Below are 18059 nucleotides of genomic sequence, written 5' to 3' on the forward strand. Positions count from 1 at the left end.
ATTGAAATTCATCAACTTTTACCTCATACATAATACGAGATGAAGGTGTTATAGCCTTATAAATTATGTATAACAGTACCTACTCGTATACATAGTATAATAATAACTTATTAGTTATTAGTGTACATAAACTGATAAACTAATGAGTAATAATTATAAAATAGGTAATACAAACATATGTAATACATAGATTAATATATATTTATGTTTACAGGAAAATTATTTTATCAAACCACTCATCGAAATCTATTAATGTTTTTGAAAATATTTTCCTTTGTATAATTTCCAATCGAAATAAAATAATATTTTTTATTGTTATAATGTTTTTGAATGATAATATACATTTTTAATTTCATTTAATTACATAAAAATTGAAATTTAAACAAGTAGTTTATGATTTTTAAGTATTTAAAGTTATAGTGAACAGAGTGACTGGTGAGATATGGGGATACCCCGCAAAATGTTTGTCTACTACTAAACGAAACTTTGAATTTATGTAACTCATAAACTATTCAATTGAATTGAATTTTTTTTATCAAAATAGGTAGGTACTCCGAAAAATATTCTGCTTTAGAATGTAAAATTAAAAATGTGTGTTGTCATTCAAAAAATAAAAAATTAAAACAATAAAAAATGTTATTTTATTTTGAATAGAAATTATGTGAAAAATTATTTTCAAAAATGATTATAGATTTTAAAATAATGAGTGTTTTTCAATAAAAGAATCATTCAATATTCCTACTGCATTATATACACTTTACGTTTCCGCAGCAACCACACATAGTTTGCAATTAAAATCATACTACCTATTGTTAGTGTTCTTATGTTATGACATTGGTATTTAGTATATATATAATATAGTCTACTAAACTTGACAACCTGTACATAAATATTGTATTACCTGTGTACCCATTACCCATTTACTAATTGTATTTGTATAATACTTATAGTATAAAATACTTGATAACGTGTTCAATCTACAAAAAATGTCCTTATAATATTTGTAGGTACTTGATTGTTGATTAAATGTATAATATTCATGGTTATCGCCTTATCACTAATAGCTTGATATATATTTTTATGGTATAAATGGACCAGGATCGATACTATATTATAATTTATAAGCAATAGGTAATAATATGTAACTCAAACTGCTCAAAGAACAAGGGCATTACATTAAATAGAATAAAATTAATATCATATTCAATTTTGTGATAATGTTTTTACATTTTTACAAATGTATAAATGTACATGTAAAAGATTATTACTATTATTTTCATTCGTGTAGATGATAATTATATAGTGACTTCATGTAATTGTTCTTTACTTTTTTTTTAGAAATACAGTTAATCTACAATGTTATGTTTTAATTTTCTAACGCAATTCTATTAGTTGACTCTACAACACTTAGGTACAGCTATATTCTGAGTTCTGACTTTATAATATTAAGTTTCTACAGTGTTATCTTGATTTATAACGGTTTCGGTGGCGACACTAAACGTTCATTCGTCTGAATGTCTATAATATTTGTCATAATCAGTGCGGAGACTAGAAGCGTTGACAAAAATACGAAAGTGCTACAGTTTCAGGTATAACCATAATATGTAAAAATTAAGTTATTATTCAAATGTTTGTGTGGTTTAAAAAAATATTAAGCCATTCTGTTTGAAATTTAAAATTCTCAAAATAAATATTAAATCATTCCAAGTGACAACCATTATATTGACAGTAATGTTAAAAAAAAAAAATGTTTAGATTTTGATTTAATTTGTTGTTCTTGAATATTAGTCACATTATACTAGCCCCTTACATATATATTATACATAAAGTACCACTTAGTTTAAAAAGTATTAGTAATATCATTGGTTCATTATTTTTATTACAAAAGTATAAATTATTGATTCTTTGTCTTAAACTAAATGTAAAAAATGAATGAAAAATCAATACAGAAACGAAATACTTTTTTTCGTTTCCTGAAAAATATTTAATTTTGACCTTTTATCATCATATTATTATACACCTATTTTATAATATTATATTGTATTTTTATAAAAAAAAAGCGGGGTTAACTAGGTACCGCTCTGCTGTAGGTACATTAGGTGCCTAGAATATAATATATAAAAAATATTCTATATTCAATTGGGTGGTGAAAAAGGTGGTTTATGTTTCTAGTATAATTTTTAATTATAACAGAAATCTAAAATTATTTGATAATAAATCGTTATTTTTTTACGAATGAATTTTGAATTTTTTTAAAATTTAAACTAAGGATAAAATGCTATTAATTGGCAAACGTACAAGTTCTTTTATAATTATTGTAAGCCAAAGTTATGGAGAATCTTGTATTAAATTTTCAACTTTTAGCTACTTGTACAAATTTTTTTATAAATTTTAAGTTCAAAATAATTTGTAAATATTCATGATTTTGACGAATATTTGTCATTATTTAAACTTCAAACGCTAATACAATTTGTACCTATGTATTCTTATAACTTTGAATCTCTATAAGACTAACTCATGATGAACTTTGTATTAAATTTTCAACTATTTTGAATCAGCCAAAAATATTTTATCGATATTTATAAATTATAAAACAAAAAACTAAACAAAAACAAATATTTCAAATGCTTATAAATAGACTAAAAATAGCAAAATTAAATCATGTAAAAATATGCCAATCTAAATAACTGGTGAAATTTTCAAGTACTTATGACTTAATATACATTTTGAAAAATAACAAAATATATTGAAAATCGTAAATAACGCGATTTCGTAAAAATTTAAAATTCAAACATTTATAACATTTTTCTTATGATAACGCTTCGAGTTTTCTCCATATAGCTTTTTAAAAAAAACTTATGAATAACTTAGTGTGGAATTTTTTAATCTTAGATATAAATAAAAGAATTTTCAATTACAAAATTACTTATAAATTTTCGCAATTTTGACATATATCGTAAAAATTTGATCTTAAAATAGTTATAAAAAAAAATTTGACTAACAATCTTTGATTTTTTTTTAACTACAATAAGAACAACTTATAAGTAACCTTATATTAAATTTTCAAGTTTTTTTGGGCTTCCAAAATGTTTTTATCAACATTTCAAAAAAAAAAAAAAAAAAATACTTAGAAAAATTGAAAATGTCGGTTCAAAAGAATTTTGTTCATTAGAAAAATGTTTCTATACATCGAATTAATACGAATGATATAAAATATTACACTTAAAAAAGAAACCACCTAAAAGTATAAAATGGGTACAGTACAGAAATTTAAATTCGTGTTAAAATATTATACTACACTTAAATAGTCAATAGGTAGTTAACAATAATAATGGTCTGTGGAAAAAAAACGGTCCCAAAAGATTATCTCGCTGGCTTAGTGGCTTATTGTAATAACGATATTGAACTCATTGTATAGGAGTATTTAGTGACAAGTATAATAAATTCAGGATTGAAATGGTTCGTTTTAAAAACTACTGAACAAGAAAATAAAAGTTTAAATGAGACGGTGAGTTACCCTAGCGTTAATCTTTAATATAGATATGTGATTATTTTTGTGTATTTTAGGCACTTAAAAATCCTATCAAAATATACTTTTGTTTGATGACTTTATTCTTTTTAAATTCAAACATAATAAATTTATATTAGGTATTTAGGTAAATACAAAAAAAATTAAGTCAATTCGAAATTACAAATCCTCGTAGCCGCCTATCACTGTATGTTGATAAATTGTTAATCAAATTTATTGCTAAAAAGTAATCGACGTACCTATTTACATTTAATAGCATTAAAATGTCGAGTTCAATATTATTTTTAAACTTTATAACTTATTATTTAAGTCTACCAGTCAAATATTTAGTTGAGATAAGTCACGTCAATATGTTTCAATGTAAAGATGAACCGCCATCGGTCGGGAGCCCCATCAGAGCTGGTTTGATATAAGTTCAAGTTTATTTTTTATAATATGATACTATAAAAAAAAAATCTTATATAATAATATATGAAGGATCAAAATTAATATTCAAACATTTTAGAATTCTATGACGGTAGGTATGCCTATTATAATGTAATATAATATATGGACTGTAGTTATACTTATTTATAACACAACATTTTCGTACATTTTCAAACGAATAATTATTTAGCGAAATTGCAATTTTTTTTGCTTGCGAATGCGATTTTATTTCGTCTGATATATTATATTAGATTATCAGTCTACTGTGTGTTCAACTCAATACATAGATACACCCAATTTTCGATGCCCATACACAATTGTAAATAGTTGCGTGTATAGGTATTATTTTACTATTATAATTTATAATGTAGGCGTATTGTAATATACCTACTATATATATGGATACTAACACGCCGATTGGCGACCTACTTGTGTACCTGTAGTAGCATCGGCATATATATTGTATACATATTATACAATGTTATGTATTGTATATGTATACATATATGTAGTATCAGTAGTTTTCTATATTGTATGCTATTATGTTAGCCATCAAAATCATTTTTTTTTTGTTATTAATCGACAGCAGTTTGAAAATAAAATATATACCTACCTACTCTTCAATATGTATATAATAACTATGAAATTAATTCTAGTACCGATAATCAAGTCATTATTATTGAATTTGAATATTCGCTTTTTCCCATCAGGTTTCTAGTGTAGATTTAATTTTTGCATGTCGTATTTATTGGCGTATTGATTTAAAAACGAACCGACAACTTCCTGAAAAGTAATAATATTATATTTTATTATATAAACTCACTCAGGCATGGCCGCATGTACCTAAGTGTATATTTACGAAGGAAGATTAAAAACACATAGTACAGTTGTTAAACGTGAAGTATAAAAAAAACAATTTCAATTCAAACTATTTTATGAAGAATAAAATGAATGTTTATAACAGAATATTTCACCGCACATAATGGTTTCATACGGATACGCTTTTTGTTTTAATTAATAACATACATAATATAGGGAAAATGACAATCTATATTATATATTACTATTATTTATTATTAAAATACCATCAACATACAATCATAGGTAGATATCTTAGAAATAATTTATAGTTGGTGTACAATTTATTATGAATTAGACTGATACTACATTATGTTTCTGAAAATACTGATATTTATTAAGAATCTACCTGTACCGGTAATACACATGAAATGATTTGTTTTGATGGATTAGAAAATTAAGAAGAACGAACAATTACATAGTAGGTACCGTAATGTATAGTTTTAGCCGAGTTAGTATGTCGAATGCCTCTCAAAATAATTAACTTTACGTTTTTTTGATAAATCATTATTTATTTAAATGTAAGTATAGTAAGTAGCTTACCTAGTAATAGTATATCCGTGTATACGATTAAGATATAACTGCCAATATTATAAGTTATCTATTAAGTTTATAAACTTTTTATGAAATCGAAAATAGATAGTTAAGTGTGTTAGTTAAAAATAATTATTTTAAATACATAAACTACTGGCTGGTAATTATTAAGCTATACCTATTAAGTCCATAAATATGAATGATAGATACGTTTTTTATTATTATAATATAATATATTATGTATGTTAATTTTATATCTTACCTTTAGATTGTTATATAATTATATAAGTCATCTGATAATTAGACATCTATTGATAAAACTGTTACTACACTTTAATAAATATTGATGTCACATCATAAATGTATAATAGGTATAAAAATATCAATTAATAAAAAAAAAAATATTATTTACAAAATAATCGGTAGTCCGCACTTAAAATTACCCAGTACTAACTACTAAAGAAAGTACTACAAAAACACATCCGATTAATTGGTACCAAAAACCACGTTAAAGATTGTAAAATGTTTACTGTTAACCAAAAGGCGATGACGGACACAAGAAAAAAACATTTCATTATTAAACCAATAAATCAGTTCACCGTTTGGATTTATAATAATAATATTAAATAAAATATTATTTGAAATCGCGATTCAATAATCGTTCACAATAATAGTTATGTATTTTTATTAATATAATAAACCGTCAGATTAAATATTTGCCTGTATAATTTTACCGTACTAGTTGCACGGTAATTATGTGTTTGTTGAGCACACTGCGGTGTTATCAATGGCCGGTATCACAATGTTGTTCAGTGTTTGTTAACGGAACCATAATCATTATTGTGTATTGTGTTCTGTTATTGTTGTTTGGACAAAATCGACCGTTCTACTGGAATTAATTGATTAATATTATTTAAATAATTAGTTTTATGCTAGATTTCAGATTTCGTATAGGTCAAGTGGATCAATCGGTTGTTCTTTCATCTTTTAGTATTGTATACGTACGGAAGAATGGCTTCGAATCTAAATATGAACGACAGCGCCGCGGCTTTGGATGACAGTTCTAAGCGACGGAGGTAAATTCACAGTGGTATGATATTGTTCTATATTTAATGTATGTTTTTCTTTAGCTCGCGTTCGATAAAACGGAGAAAGTTTGACGATGAACTTGTTGAATCGAGTTTGGGCGCAGGTTTTGGATCACCTTTACCAAAAACGCAACGCACTCGTACCCAGTCATTGAACATGACATCTACTAGTTTGGGTTTGTAAACCTTTGATATTTACATAATTTATGATAAATCAGCATAAGTTGTTTTGTAGTATTGAGTTAAATATATTTTGATGTCTTTACAATATTTAATTGTATCATGCGAATTAAGATTTATTCAACTTATAGGTAACATAATTACTATACATAATACTGTGTTATGGTAACTAATATAATTAATGGTGATCTTATGTTTATTGCTATTGTATCTGTATTATTTAACTTTCCTAGATATTAAATTAATGATTTATATAATATTTATTTGTTTAATAATTGTCTAAATTATCTAGTAATTATTCTAGATAATTTCAAACTCTTAGATAAGTTTTTGTCATATTTATCATTATTAACACATAATCAGTCTATACCTGTTGTTTTACATTTATTATAATATATTATAATTTATAAGTAAAAACTATACATTTTAACTAACATTAAATACTTATGTTTCATTTAATTAGAAATGGATAATGCCATGTCACCAGTTCATAGCATTCCTGATGTAGTTATTGCAAATACTACACCATCTACATCAACTACTCAACCACGGAAAGTTCCATCAAATAGAACTCCTACAAGTACCATTGCATTAAATACTTTTAATAATGCACCATCTACTTCAACAGTTTCATCATCATCAAATCGAAATAGATCAAGAAAGCAGAAGAATTTAAATAAAGATTTAGGACGTTGGAAACCAACTGATGATTTAATGCTAATACAAAGTGTTTTGCAGGTAACATTCATTTAGTGGACAAATTAATAAATAAATTACTTAGTTATTTCCAATACTAATGTACGTTATTTTATTTACTTTATAGACCAATAATTTATCACTTGTCCATAGAGGTGTTAAATTTAGTTGTAGATTTACACTTAAAGAAATTGCACAGAGGTGGTATGCCTTGTTATATGATCCAACAATTTCTAGGCTTGCTATATCAGCGATGCGTAATTTACATCCAGAAAGCGTTGCTAATATAGAATCTAAAGCTCTATTTTCTGTTGCTGAAGAAGAACTCTTGGCTACAATACAATCAGTATGTTAAATATATACATATATATATATATATATTTTTAACGTTAGATAGCTTATTAATTTATTATAATTCATTAAAGAATTCACAACCCACCATCGAAACATTTCAAGACTTGCTCACCGAAAATCCAAATATATTCCATCGAAGGCGCACAGCTAAAGTTCTTATGTGTCATTGGCAACAGATGAAACGATATTCTTTGTTATCAGATCAGTGTAGTAAGTAATCACTAAAAAATATTGATTTTTGTTTATATTTAAAAACAGTGTGAAATATAGATTTGAAGTTTATTTTGGTTTAAAAAAGTCGGAACAATAATAGTTAATATTATTATAAGTTTTATAAATATAACTTTTAGAATAAGAGTTCAGTATTTGTGACAGCGTAATTAAATAGAGGTTGGATTTATATTCTCTTAAAATCCTTTGAGTATGATGTTTTTATGTTCTTTAAAATGCAAAAATATTCAATTTTTTTTCAAAAAAAAGAAGAAAATTATTAAAATTAATCAGTTTAAATTTATTTTATTTTATTTTGTTTACAATAATAATTTATTGAAAAATAAAAATAGAAATATTGTTTTTTTTGTTTTCCTAAAATTTGTTTCTTATTTAAAATAACATTTTTTTTATAAATTCTATGTTTTATGTATCATAAATATATCTTACTTCTATTTAACTGCATATGCTAGGCACAAATATGTAAATCATAAAAATCCGACCTCTAGTAATAAGTAATATATCAGATATTTAAATCTAAAGTTTGAGATTTACCGAAATTGTAAATACAATATTATGATTGTTATATTATAGGTGCCTTAGAAAATCCTATTCCTATACCATTGATGAGTGCACTTGAAGATCGAAATATTCATATTCTTAACAATGAACAAGAAGGTATGTGTTTATTGTCATAAATATATAATAATTGTGTACAGTTTGTCCCAAAAGTCTCTTATCACCCTTAGTATCTTTATAAAAAAATTAATATATTTAAATGTGGTTTTCTTACAGTAATAAGTATAGAAATTTTGATTAAATGGTATAAAATTCGATTTATTGATTTTTTTTTTATTCATTTATTTGATTTTACAATAATAGTTATATAAAAATAATATTTTTTATTTTGATTGTTAATAAAAAAAAAAAAAACGATGGTTTATACTATCAGGATATTCAGTTCTCAATTACATAGCTATAAGCAGCTTGTCTATTACTTTCGTTATTACTGAAGTAACATTTCACCATGTCGATGTACTCATCTACTGAGAAAGTGTGAGTAATTTTTAAATATTTAAAAAAATAGGTACAAAACTAAAAAATTATAACTTAAAATTGCTATACAGAAGGAACACAATTGAATAATTTAAATTACAAAATTCTGATATGCGTATGCATTATTATTATAAATTATATTTATAATTGTAAGATTACATTCCATTTCATAATTTTAGGTTCACATCACGATAATTAAAACAATCATTAATAGATAACCAGTTCAGTAAACAATAAGATATCTATTGTTATTTCTTTCAAATCAAAACTTAAATTAGGTATGATAAGTACCTATGATCAGGCTGAAATTACATATTGTATTATTTAAGTGTAAAATAATTTTTTTTTTTTTTTTGAATTATAAAATTTTTGAAGAAAATATCAAATCTTATGCCATTCAGAGTTTTCATAGGTTAAAATTAAAGGCATTAAAATATGTTGTTATTTTATAAAACTACTGAGAGTGATACGAGAATTTTGGGACATAAATTGTATTATATTGAAATTTGTAAATAATTATACAATTATTTTATTTTTAAGTAACCACATTAACTTCAGAGCATATTCCTACATTTGCTGAATGTGAAGACTTATTAAATGATCAACATTTATTGATGGAAAGGCCAGATCCTGTACTCGAGAGGCATCTCGCTCTTACAAACAAGTAATAAACTAAATTTTAGTAAATATTTTTTATAAGAGGTTGCTACTGTAGTTTAACATTTTTAAGTAGACAATTACCCACCATCACAATTACTTTGAATTATTCCTTGGTTATATAATATAATGCTGATTTAAAATATTTCATATTTGGTTTTATTCCATGTATTGTTTCAGAACAAATCAACGAAATAATCTAAAATAATACTACTGAAACTAAAACCATATAATTCTGTTTACTTCTTTAATAACTTATTTATTTATTTTCTTTTAAAGAACAATATCCAAAAGATCACTGTTGTTTTTACTGTAGTATTATAGCTTATAGGTTCCATTTATTGATATTTATATATAATATATTATATGTTTTTGAATATTCTTTGCTTAAAACATGATAATTTATATTACATTTTTACATATTCAATACTTGTCCACTTATTATTTTACAATAGGAAACAAAATAAATATACATATATTTTATTACAGTAATCAAATAATGCTTCGGGAAACTAATTAAAGTAACTTTTATAATCCTTATACAAAATCCTGAATATAGCTTATGGTAAATTCCTGTTTGTAGAGGATATGGTAACAATTTTGTTATTTAAATTTATTTATTTGCTAACACAGTTGAAACTTAAATTATTTCATTTTTATATTTTAAAATATTCATACTTTATGGGATGTACTTTTATAGTTTTATTCCATCATATAATAAATTTTAGTTTTTGGGACTAAGTTCATTTAAATATTTAAAATCTTTTAAGTTTTCTTATTGTCAAAATATCAAAAATGTTTACTTTATACTTATTTGTATGAGTTTTAATAAATTTTTTCATTTTTATAGAAAAATAAAAAAGGAAATCAAAGTTTTGGAGGATGAATTACCTAGAGCACAAGTACTAGTATTCCCAATGACTGGTATCAATCCGGTGGAGTTTGAACCTCAAACATTAGCCGTATTACGTGGTAGATTAGTTAGATATTTGATGAGGTCAAGGGAGGTAAGTTAATTTAATACTTAAATATTTGTTAAGAGCATAGGTTGACCATAGTTTTATATGTCACAGATAACCATTGGACGTTCATCAAAATATCAACAAGTTGATGTTGATCTAAAGCTTGAAGGACCTGCTTGGAAAATATCTAGACGACAAGCAACTATACGTTTACGTAATACTGGAGACTTCCTAATTGCATGTGAAGGTAAAAAGTGTTTATATGTTGATGGAAAACCTTTGGCAGCTGGAAGTCGCTGCCGTCTCAATCATAATTCTGTTTTGGAGGTTAGTAAAATAATTTGAGAATAATGAGTGGATATATTTTTTATAGAATCTACAATTTTCAAAAATATATCTATCTAGTATCTAGGTAATTTTTTTTTTATCAGACAATATTCATTATTTAAAAATCTTTTAATATATTTGACAAAAAAAATTGTTCATAATTTCCAGTAGAAATAAAACATTTTTTAAAAATACATAATTTTTATCATAATTAGTTTTTAAAATTTTTATATTTTTTTTATGACAATATACATTTTTAAATAAAAAGTCTTTGACAAAATATTTTCCAGATTATTTCAATACTTAAAAATCGAAATTTGGACAATTAGTTTATGAGATAAATATTTATGGTAAGCAAAATAGTAGACTAACATTTTGAAGGGTATTTCCTCACTGTTCGACTAAACATAAAATATATATTTCATAAATTACTCAACCAAATTTACTCCGAACAATATTTTGCTAATAAATAAAAAAAAAATAATAAACCTAACAATATTTTTTTTATAAAATGTTGTTTTTATGTTATCTGGAAATTATGTTAACCCAAATACACTTTTAATTTAGTATAAAATATTAGAGAAATTATTAAAATAGTTTTTAAGACATTATGTATGGGTACATTTTTTATTTATTTTATTTTAATGAAAATCCTGATTATATTAATTATTATAAATTTGTATTTGATACATCTGTCTTTTAGATTTCTGGATTGAGATTTCTTTTCCTCATAAATCATCAATTGATTAACACATTTAAACAAGAAGCCTGCACACAAAACCAGGTGCAGTTACCTGTACAAATAGTTAACCAAACGCCGCAGAAACAGAATACTAATCAAAAGTCTCAGAAGACTACAGTTACAAAAGCTGAAAAACCTGTGCAGACCATTGAACAACAACAGCAACAGAAAAAATTATTTGAAGAACAGCAAAAACAGAAATTGGAAGATCATGAAAAAATGATGTTAGAAGAACAGAGACAAAAAATTATGCAGCAGCAACAAGATGAACTAGAACAGCAACTGAAATTGTTGGAAGCTGAAGAAGAAGAGCACAATCAACGTCAACAAAATTTATTGTAAACTTTTTGATTAAATTAATATTTATATTGAAAATTGTATGTTTATTAAGTAGATTAATTTTTTGTATAATTTAATATTAGATATGCAACTTCTGTGACGTATATTATTGTACATGGGACAATATTTAATTTTTATATTTGGTTTCACGTTAAACTAGTTGATTAAACAATATTTGATATATGTATTTTAAACATATTTTTGTATTAGATATTCTTTCTTATTTATTCTATTATAATTAGGTACCAACAACTAGTTATTTAAATTGTTGTAATCAGTTGATGAATTATGTTAATTTTACAAACCCTGTGGTTGATTTTTTTCCTAATCTTATAGTTAATCAAATTTAATAGTTAAAAATGAAAATTTTCAATACCTATGTCTATTATTGAGTTTTAGAACAAACTTGTATATAATATAATCTGTCTCACAAAAGAAAGATACCGTTTCACCCATGGTGACTGAATTACGAACTGGTAAAAGTAAGATAAAGGCAGCATAATATTATGAGGGTATAAAGTTTTTTCTAAAATGGCATTTTTTTAAGATAATGAGCAAATAATTATAATTCTTTTTTGTGTATATTTTGGATAAAAGTATAAAATGGGATTGTTTTAACTATGTTTACTTATATTATGTTATTCATTGAAGAATTAATGTATTACGATCATTTTCAGGTTTTAAAATAGATTAAATAGATTTATTTACTTAAACATAAGCAACCTTCTCTTGAAATGTTCATTATGTATAAAAAATGAAACAAAAGTTTGACCAGAAGGTGTGCTGCTTAACTAAGTGCACTGTGCACTTAAAAGTTAAAGCCTTAAAATGTATAGAGTTTAGTCTGTAAACTGTATTGCAATGTGTTAATATTTAAACATTTTAAACGCCCTCCAAAATCATAAAATTTGAAATGCTCATTTATTTTCGTTTAAAATAACGACTAGTAGGTAAGTTTGCATAATATTATTATTATCGATATTTACCATAAATGTTATTGCGACTTTTCTTGGTACAGGTGCAACAGTGTGAATTTTAAATTTTAGTAGACAAACGAATTGTCATATCACTGTAGCAGGTAGTCTCAGGTTACTCGTTAGTCTATTATATTCTGCTATTTATGTTTACTTGTAGTATCTTATACAGCGGTCGCGGTCCGCGTGATCATATAAGTAGGTATTACGTTTCCACAAAAATAATTTCTATGCTATTAAAATCTGTACTACAATAAGTTTATTGAAAAACAATAGATTAAAATATGTACCTACGTATAATGTTATATGTATATTCATTATACCTAATTTTTTAAATAAATTTAGAAACCACATTATTACAGATTTCTTATATTCTTATACCACATACTTGGTGAATGCGAATATTGGTTAATGGTCAGTAAATAGGTAACTAGCGCTTAAACGTTACCTATATTTAGTATTTTAGTGTACCGTCTCCTGTCGTCAATGTTTTAGATCCATCGCGGACAACGGATCTCTATATTTATAAATTAAAATTCTGCAGATCAAGTATACTTTGTTCTTTATAATGTTTGCATACTCTAGAAATCACTTGTTATTAGTTTTTTCGCAAATAAGGACTAACTATATTATAGTGTGTGTAGACCATTTACACGAAGCCATCAGGAAATATTGTTTATGTAAGTACCTACCTAATCTTTTGTAATTATGTTAAGTTATTTATTACCTACTGAGATTAAAATTAAAATATCCATATAATTTTATTTCGCCACCTCTCTATTTTAAACTACCTATCGGATAATTACCTGTGGCCTATTGTCTATAAGTATAATTTGAAAATGTAATCAATCATCATTTGGAAATGTGGATAGGGTGCACTGTAGATAAACCAGTGGCGGTTTTGAGGGTGAGGCAAGTGAGGCGGTGCCTCACCTAAAATTTTGTAGTAAATAATACTCTAAAAATATAATTCATAGCTCACCGATAGCACACATTTCGCCAACAATTGTTAACGTATTTATAAAATAATCTTGTTTACGAAGTTTAATAATATGAATTATCATTTATTTTACTATTGAATAATATTATTCCGCGTTTATTAACAAAAATAGTGATAAACTGATAAGAAATGTACGAAATAATTATAACGTAAACAAACCTCATATTTCAGCCGGCGGCAATATTCCGATGACGTTGAAGAGGCACCGTGTAACGTCGCCTCTAAATTGTTACTTGTGTACATGAATTACACACACACACATGTAAGTACGCGAATGCACGCGACTATTTAATAAGCAAAATTGCGCATGCGTAATGATCATCGTGAGGCTCGTTTTTCATCGCCTCTGAGTACTAAAAATAGATGAGTAGATAATGTGGTAAGCCCGCAGCTGTAATTGCAGCACGTTAAACAACAACACATAGATATAGATATTAGATAATCATAAACTGTTACTATTGTCACAGAGCCTAATGAAATCGATTTCAGTATAAGTTTAATTTTTGTTATGAAGGGATGGGAAGTAATACACAGGTACGTTGCCTCACTAAAAAAATACATCCAAAACCGCCACTGAGATAAACTTCAATTAATGGTAGAGGAAGTATAGGTACCTATTAATACTAAAATACCTATTTTCTTGTTGATAAAATATAGTAACGTATCACATAAATATTAATTTACTATTTATCTACAACCTACATAAAATATATTAATAATAAATTATTACTATGGTTTGGTATCAATTTTTATTTTCACAATTAGGCACTAACGATTATTCAATAATTATTGACAACTGGGCACCAGCAGTATAAGACAGTAAATAATCATTATTTTATAATAGCTGTTGTTCAAAATTATATTAATAAAACCATAATATATGTGATTTTTTATTCTTAAATATTGAAAATGTTCTTATAAATATAAATTAGATATTTACACGTTAGTTATTGATGGAGATAAAAATAATTTATTGAATTATATTATTACGTACCTAGTTAGGTATAGGTATAGTTTGTAAGAATAAATAATAATATTAAAAATACATACCTAATGGTAGTTGGTGTATCGTAATATGTGTAGGGGCGCAATTTCAATTCTTTTTTTCATGATGTTATCTTATTGGTTATGGATACTTGTTAGTTGTTACTATTAAAATCTAAATTAACATAAAACAATTTGGAGTGATAAGCACATCCAAGCCCCCTTCCAATTGCACCTATGAGTATGTGGCTATGCATGTATCTATGCATTAGTAACACCAGTAGACCCATATTTTAAAATTACTTAGATTTCTTGCAACGTTAAAGGATGGTTCTGTTGTGAATTATGACAATAAATTGATATATGATTTTAAAAATAGGTACTTGATAAGCGCAAAAACGATGTCACAGCTAGATTCGTATGAGAATTTTGCAAGAAATATATTATCATTATAGTAATATTTTTTTTTTTTAATTTAAGATAATATTCTAAAATAAATCGATTAAACTTATATTTTGAAGATCAAAAAAATATTTTTTAATTTTTATTAAAAAATTACTGATGAGTACACAGTATTTCACTCATCATATTACTATATACTAGGGATTTTATAAATTCTCACTTATTTCATAAACATCCTGTGTAAGTAAATGTACAAATGTATGTAGGTACACGTGGAAACAAATAATTGTATAATATTTAAATATTTACATACCTATAATAATTTATAAGTACATACATTTTATACATTAGGTATATTTTTTCGTATAGGTACTACATCACTGTTGGTGTACATGGATGTTTCGTGATAAAATTATAATCGACTGATTATAATAGTTTATTTTTGTACCACAATATTATAATGTAATATATTTGTGCAATAGTATCTATTATGAAGTAATATTATGTTAATTATGTACTGTACGTCATAATGTACAGTACAACTAGCATAAAGGTTCGGCTTTTTTTTAATTATGTATTCGTATAGTGTTATATAAATAAATTACTATATATAATATGTAGTTTGCCAGTCTTTTAAAAAACAAATCCCCCCCACCCTGTAATTTCTCTTATGAGTTGGACGAACGATTATCATAACTACAAGACAAACGATAAATCACATAGAACGCATCTAAATATTTTATAAAATTTTCGGACACGACACGCACGTAATGTAGTACGGCACGCAAATTATAGAAACACTGCGTGTAAAGCGATCAAAAGATAATAAACTCTGTATAAATATTATAAGGATAGGTACATATTACTATCATGCAATAAGCAATTGATCATAGTTGCGTTTATTTATTTGGTCTATTAAAAATTCATCAATAATATCGTCAAAAATATTTCGTTTCAACGGTAATATAAATTATAATATTATCATTTTTGTACCTATAGCGGTTATAACATCTTAAACGGTAGTATAATAATATAATATTGCGAAGTATACTTGACTATTTTTTGTTACGCAACTTTATAACGCGGTAAATGAAATTTTTGAGAGACTACAGGAAAACCTCTTGCTTATATAATGTACGTGGTGCGTTTCCCAGGTAACGCTAATGGGATACGATTTTTGAGGGACTCGATTAATTATTAAACGAATACCTTTTTCTTTTTTCTATTGAGTCGAGATTCAATTTGCCTACTGGCTACCGTTATTCAAGAGTTGACTTACCTAAAAAAAAAACTAAATAGAAAGAAAAAAGGGGAATGTAGTGACCAACTGATGATTACCCTGTATTAATATAGGTAGGTATTTTGTGACATTGTGACTATTGTTTTTTTTATTGTTGATGTTTCATTATTGTCCAAATAAATAAATTAACAGTGTATAAACAATTGATTAGGTGCGTTGTGGGTGTATTGTTGTATTACTGAAAAGTCACTGCAGACAGCAGGTAATTAGGTACCTAACACTCAAGTGTACATAATTGCATGGTCATGGTAAAAATACAATAATTAATTAATAATTTCTAATGTGAGTTTCCAAGTACCCGTTTAATTATGATTTTGTGGTGAAAATTCGTCCCTTTTGAACATTTCCGCGATTCCGAGAAAATGCCACTATTGTCGAGATTCCCATTAGTGGTTTCAGATTTGGCGTTATAATTGATTTGAAATTGTGATTAGGTAATACAAACGCATCAAATTATAATTTTGCTCATGAAATTACGATAAAAAAAAATACATAGTGTTTAATTTAAATAATCTCATTGTTTACATAGGTATTATAAAATGAAATGTCATTTTAATAGCTAATATAATTTGAATTATGTTCACTAAATTATTATACAGTGGAACCTCGATAACTCGAACCTCTATTAGTCAAATTTTCGATAACTCTAAGGAATGTTTTGGCCCCTGCCTTACAATTATATATTTTCTGTAAGTCAAATTTTCAATAACTCGAATTTTTTTTTCGCCCCCAACCGATTCGAGTTATCGAGGTTTCGCTATATATTAGATAATAGTGCATTATATGAATGGAAGAATGGCTAATCAGGTCCTTATATTATCATCATTGAATTTATCGTTAAATCAGTAGGTATAGTTAGATATTCGTACTATTATCATACTGTCATAGTACTTTCATAGTTAACTATGATATTAAATATCAAATTTTATTTCAATTTTTAATTGAGTTAATTTATGTATAATATCCACTTGTATAAATAGTTTAATGATACCTACATATTTTGGTAATTTTTTCATTTAGATAATATATACTTATTTACGTATAATTTTGATTGTGGAGGCATCTTTCATATACTTTTCAAAAATGCTATTTATAGTATTTTTACATATATTTTTTTTTAATAATATTTACCAAAACAACAAATTTCTATGACTTATTTAACTCGTTTTTATTTTAAATGTTATTTATTTTATTTTATGTTTAATATTTATTAATTAAACCACTAAAAATAATTTTTATTTCATATTTAAGAGTTATAAGCGCACAAGAGGTTGAATTTTTTTACATACTTTTAAGGTAATCAATATTATACCTATACTCTACGTTTCTGCTTATATTTAATGGTTTTTACATTTTACGTCAATAAAACGATTATAACTATATTGTGATCAATATTAACGTTGTTGACAATGACAACGAATGACGAATAATAGCGAAATAA

General features: G+C 25.4%; 1 protein-coding gene across 1 annotated transcript; it reads left to right on the plus strand.

The window, feature by feature from the left end:
* The first annotated feature begins 6182 nt into the window (after positions 1-6182).
* Positions 6183-12156, plus strand: LOC114128722 (microspherule protein 1). Its single transcript, XM_027993298.2, has 10 exons — positions 6183-6423; positions 6478-6611; positions 7079-7353; positions 7439-7657; positions 7737-7875; positions 8470-8553; positions 9472-9595; positions 10439-10595; positions 10662-10877; positions 11581-12156. Exons 1-10 carry the CDS (start codon positions 6359-6361, stop codon positions 11959-11961), a joined length of 1794 nt encoding a protein of 597 aa, XP_027849099.2. The 5' UTR covers positions 6183-6358; the 3' UTR covers positions 11962-12156.
* The last annotated feature ends 5903 nt before the right edge of the window (positions 12157-18059 follow it).

The sequence above is a fragment of the Aphis gossypii genome, chromosome 1 (assembly GCF_020184175.1).
Source record: "Aphis gossypii isolate Hap1 chromosome 1, ASM2018417v2, whole genome shotgun sequence".
In the NCBI taxonomy this organism is placed as follows: Eukaryota; Metazoa; Arthropoda; class Insecta; order Hemiptera; family Aphididae; genus Aphis; species Aphis gossypii.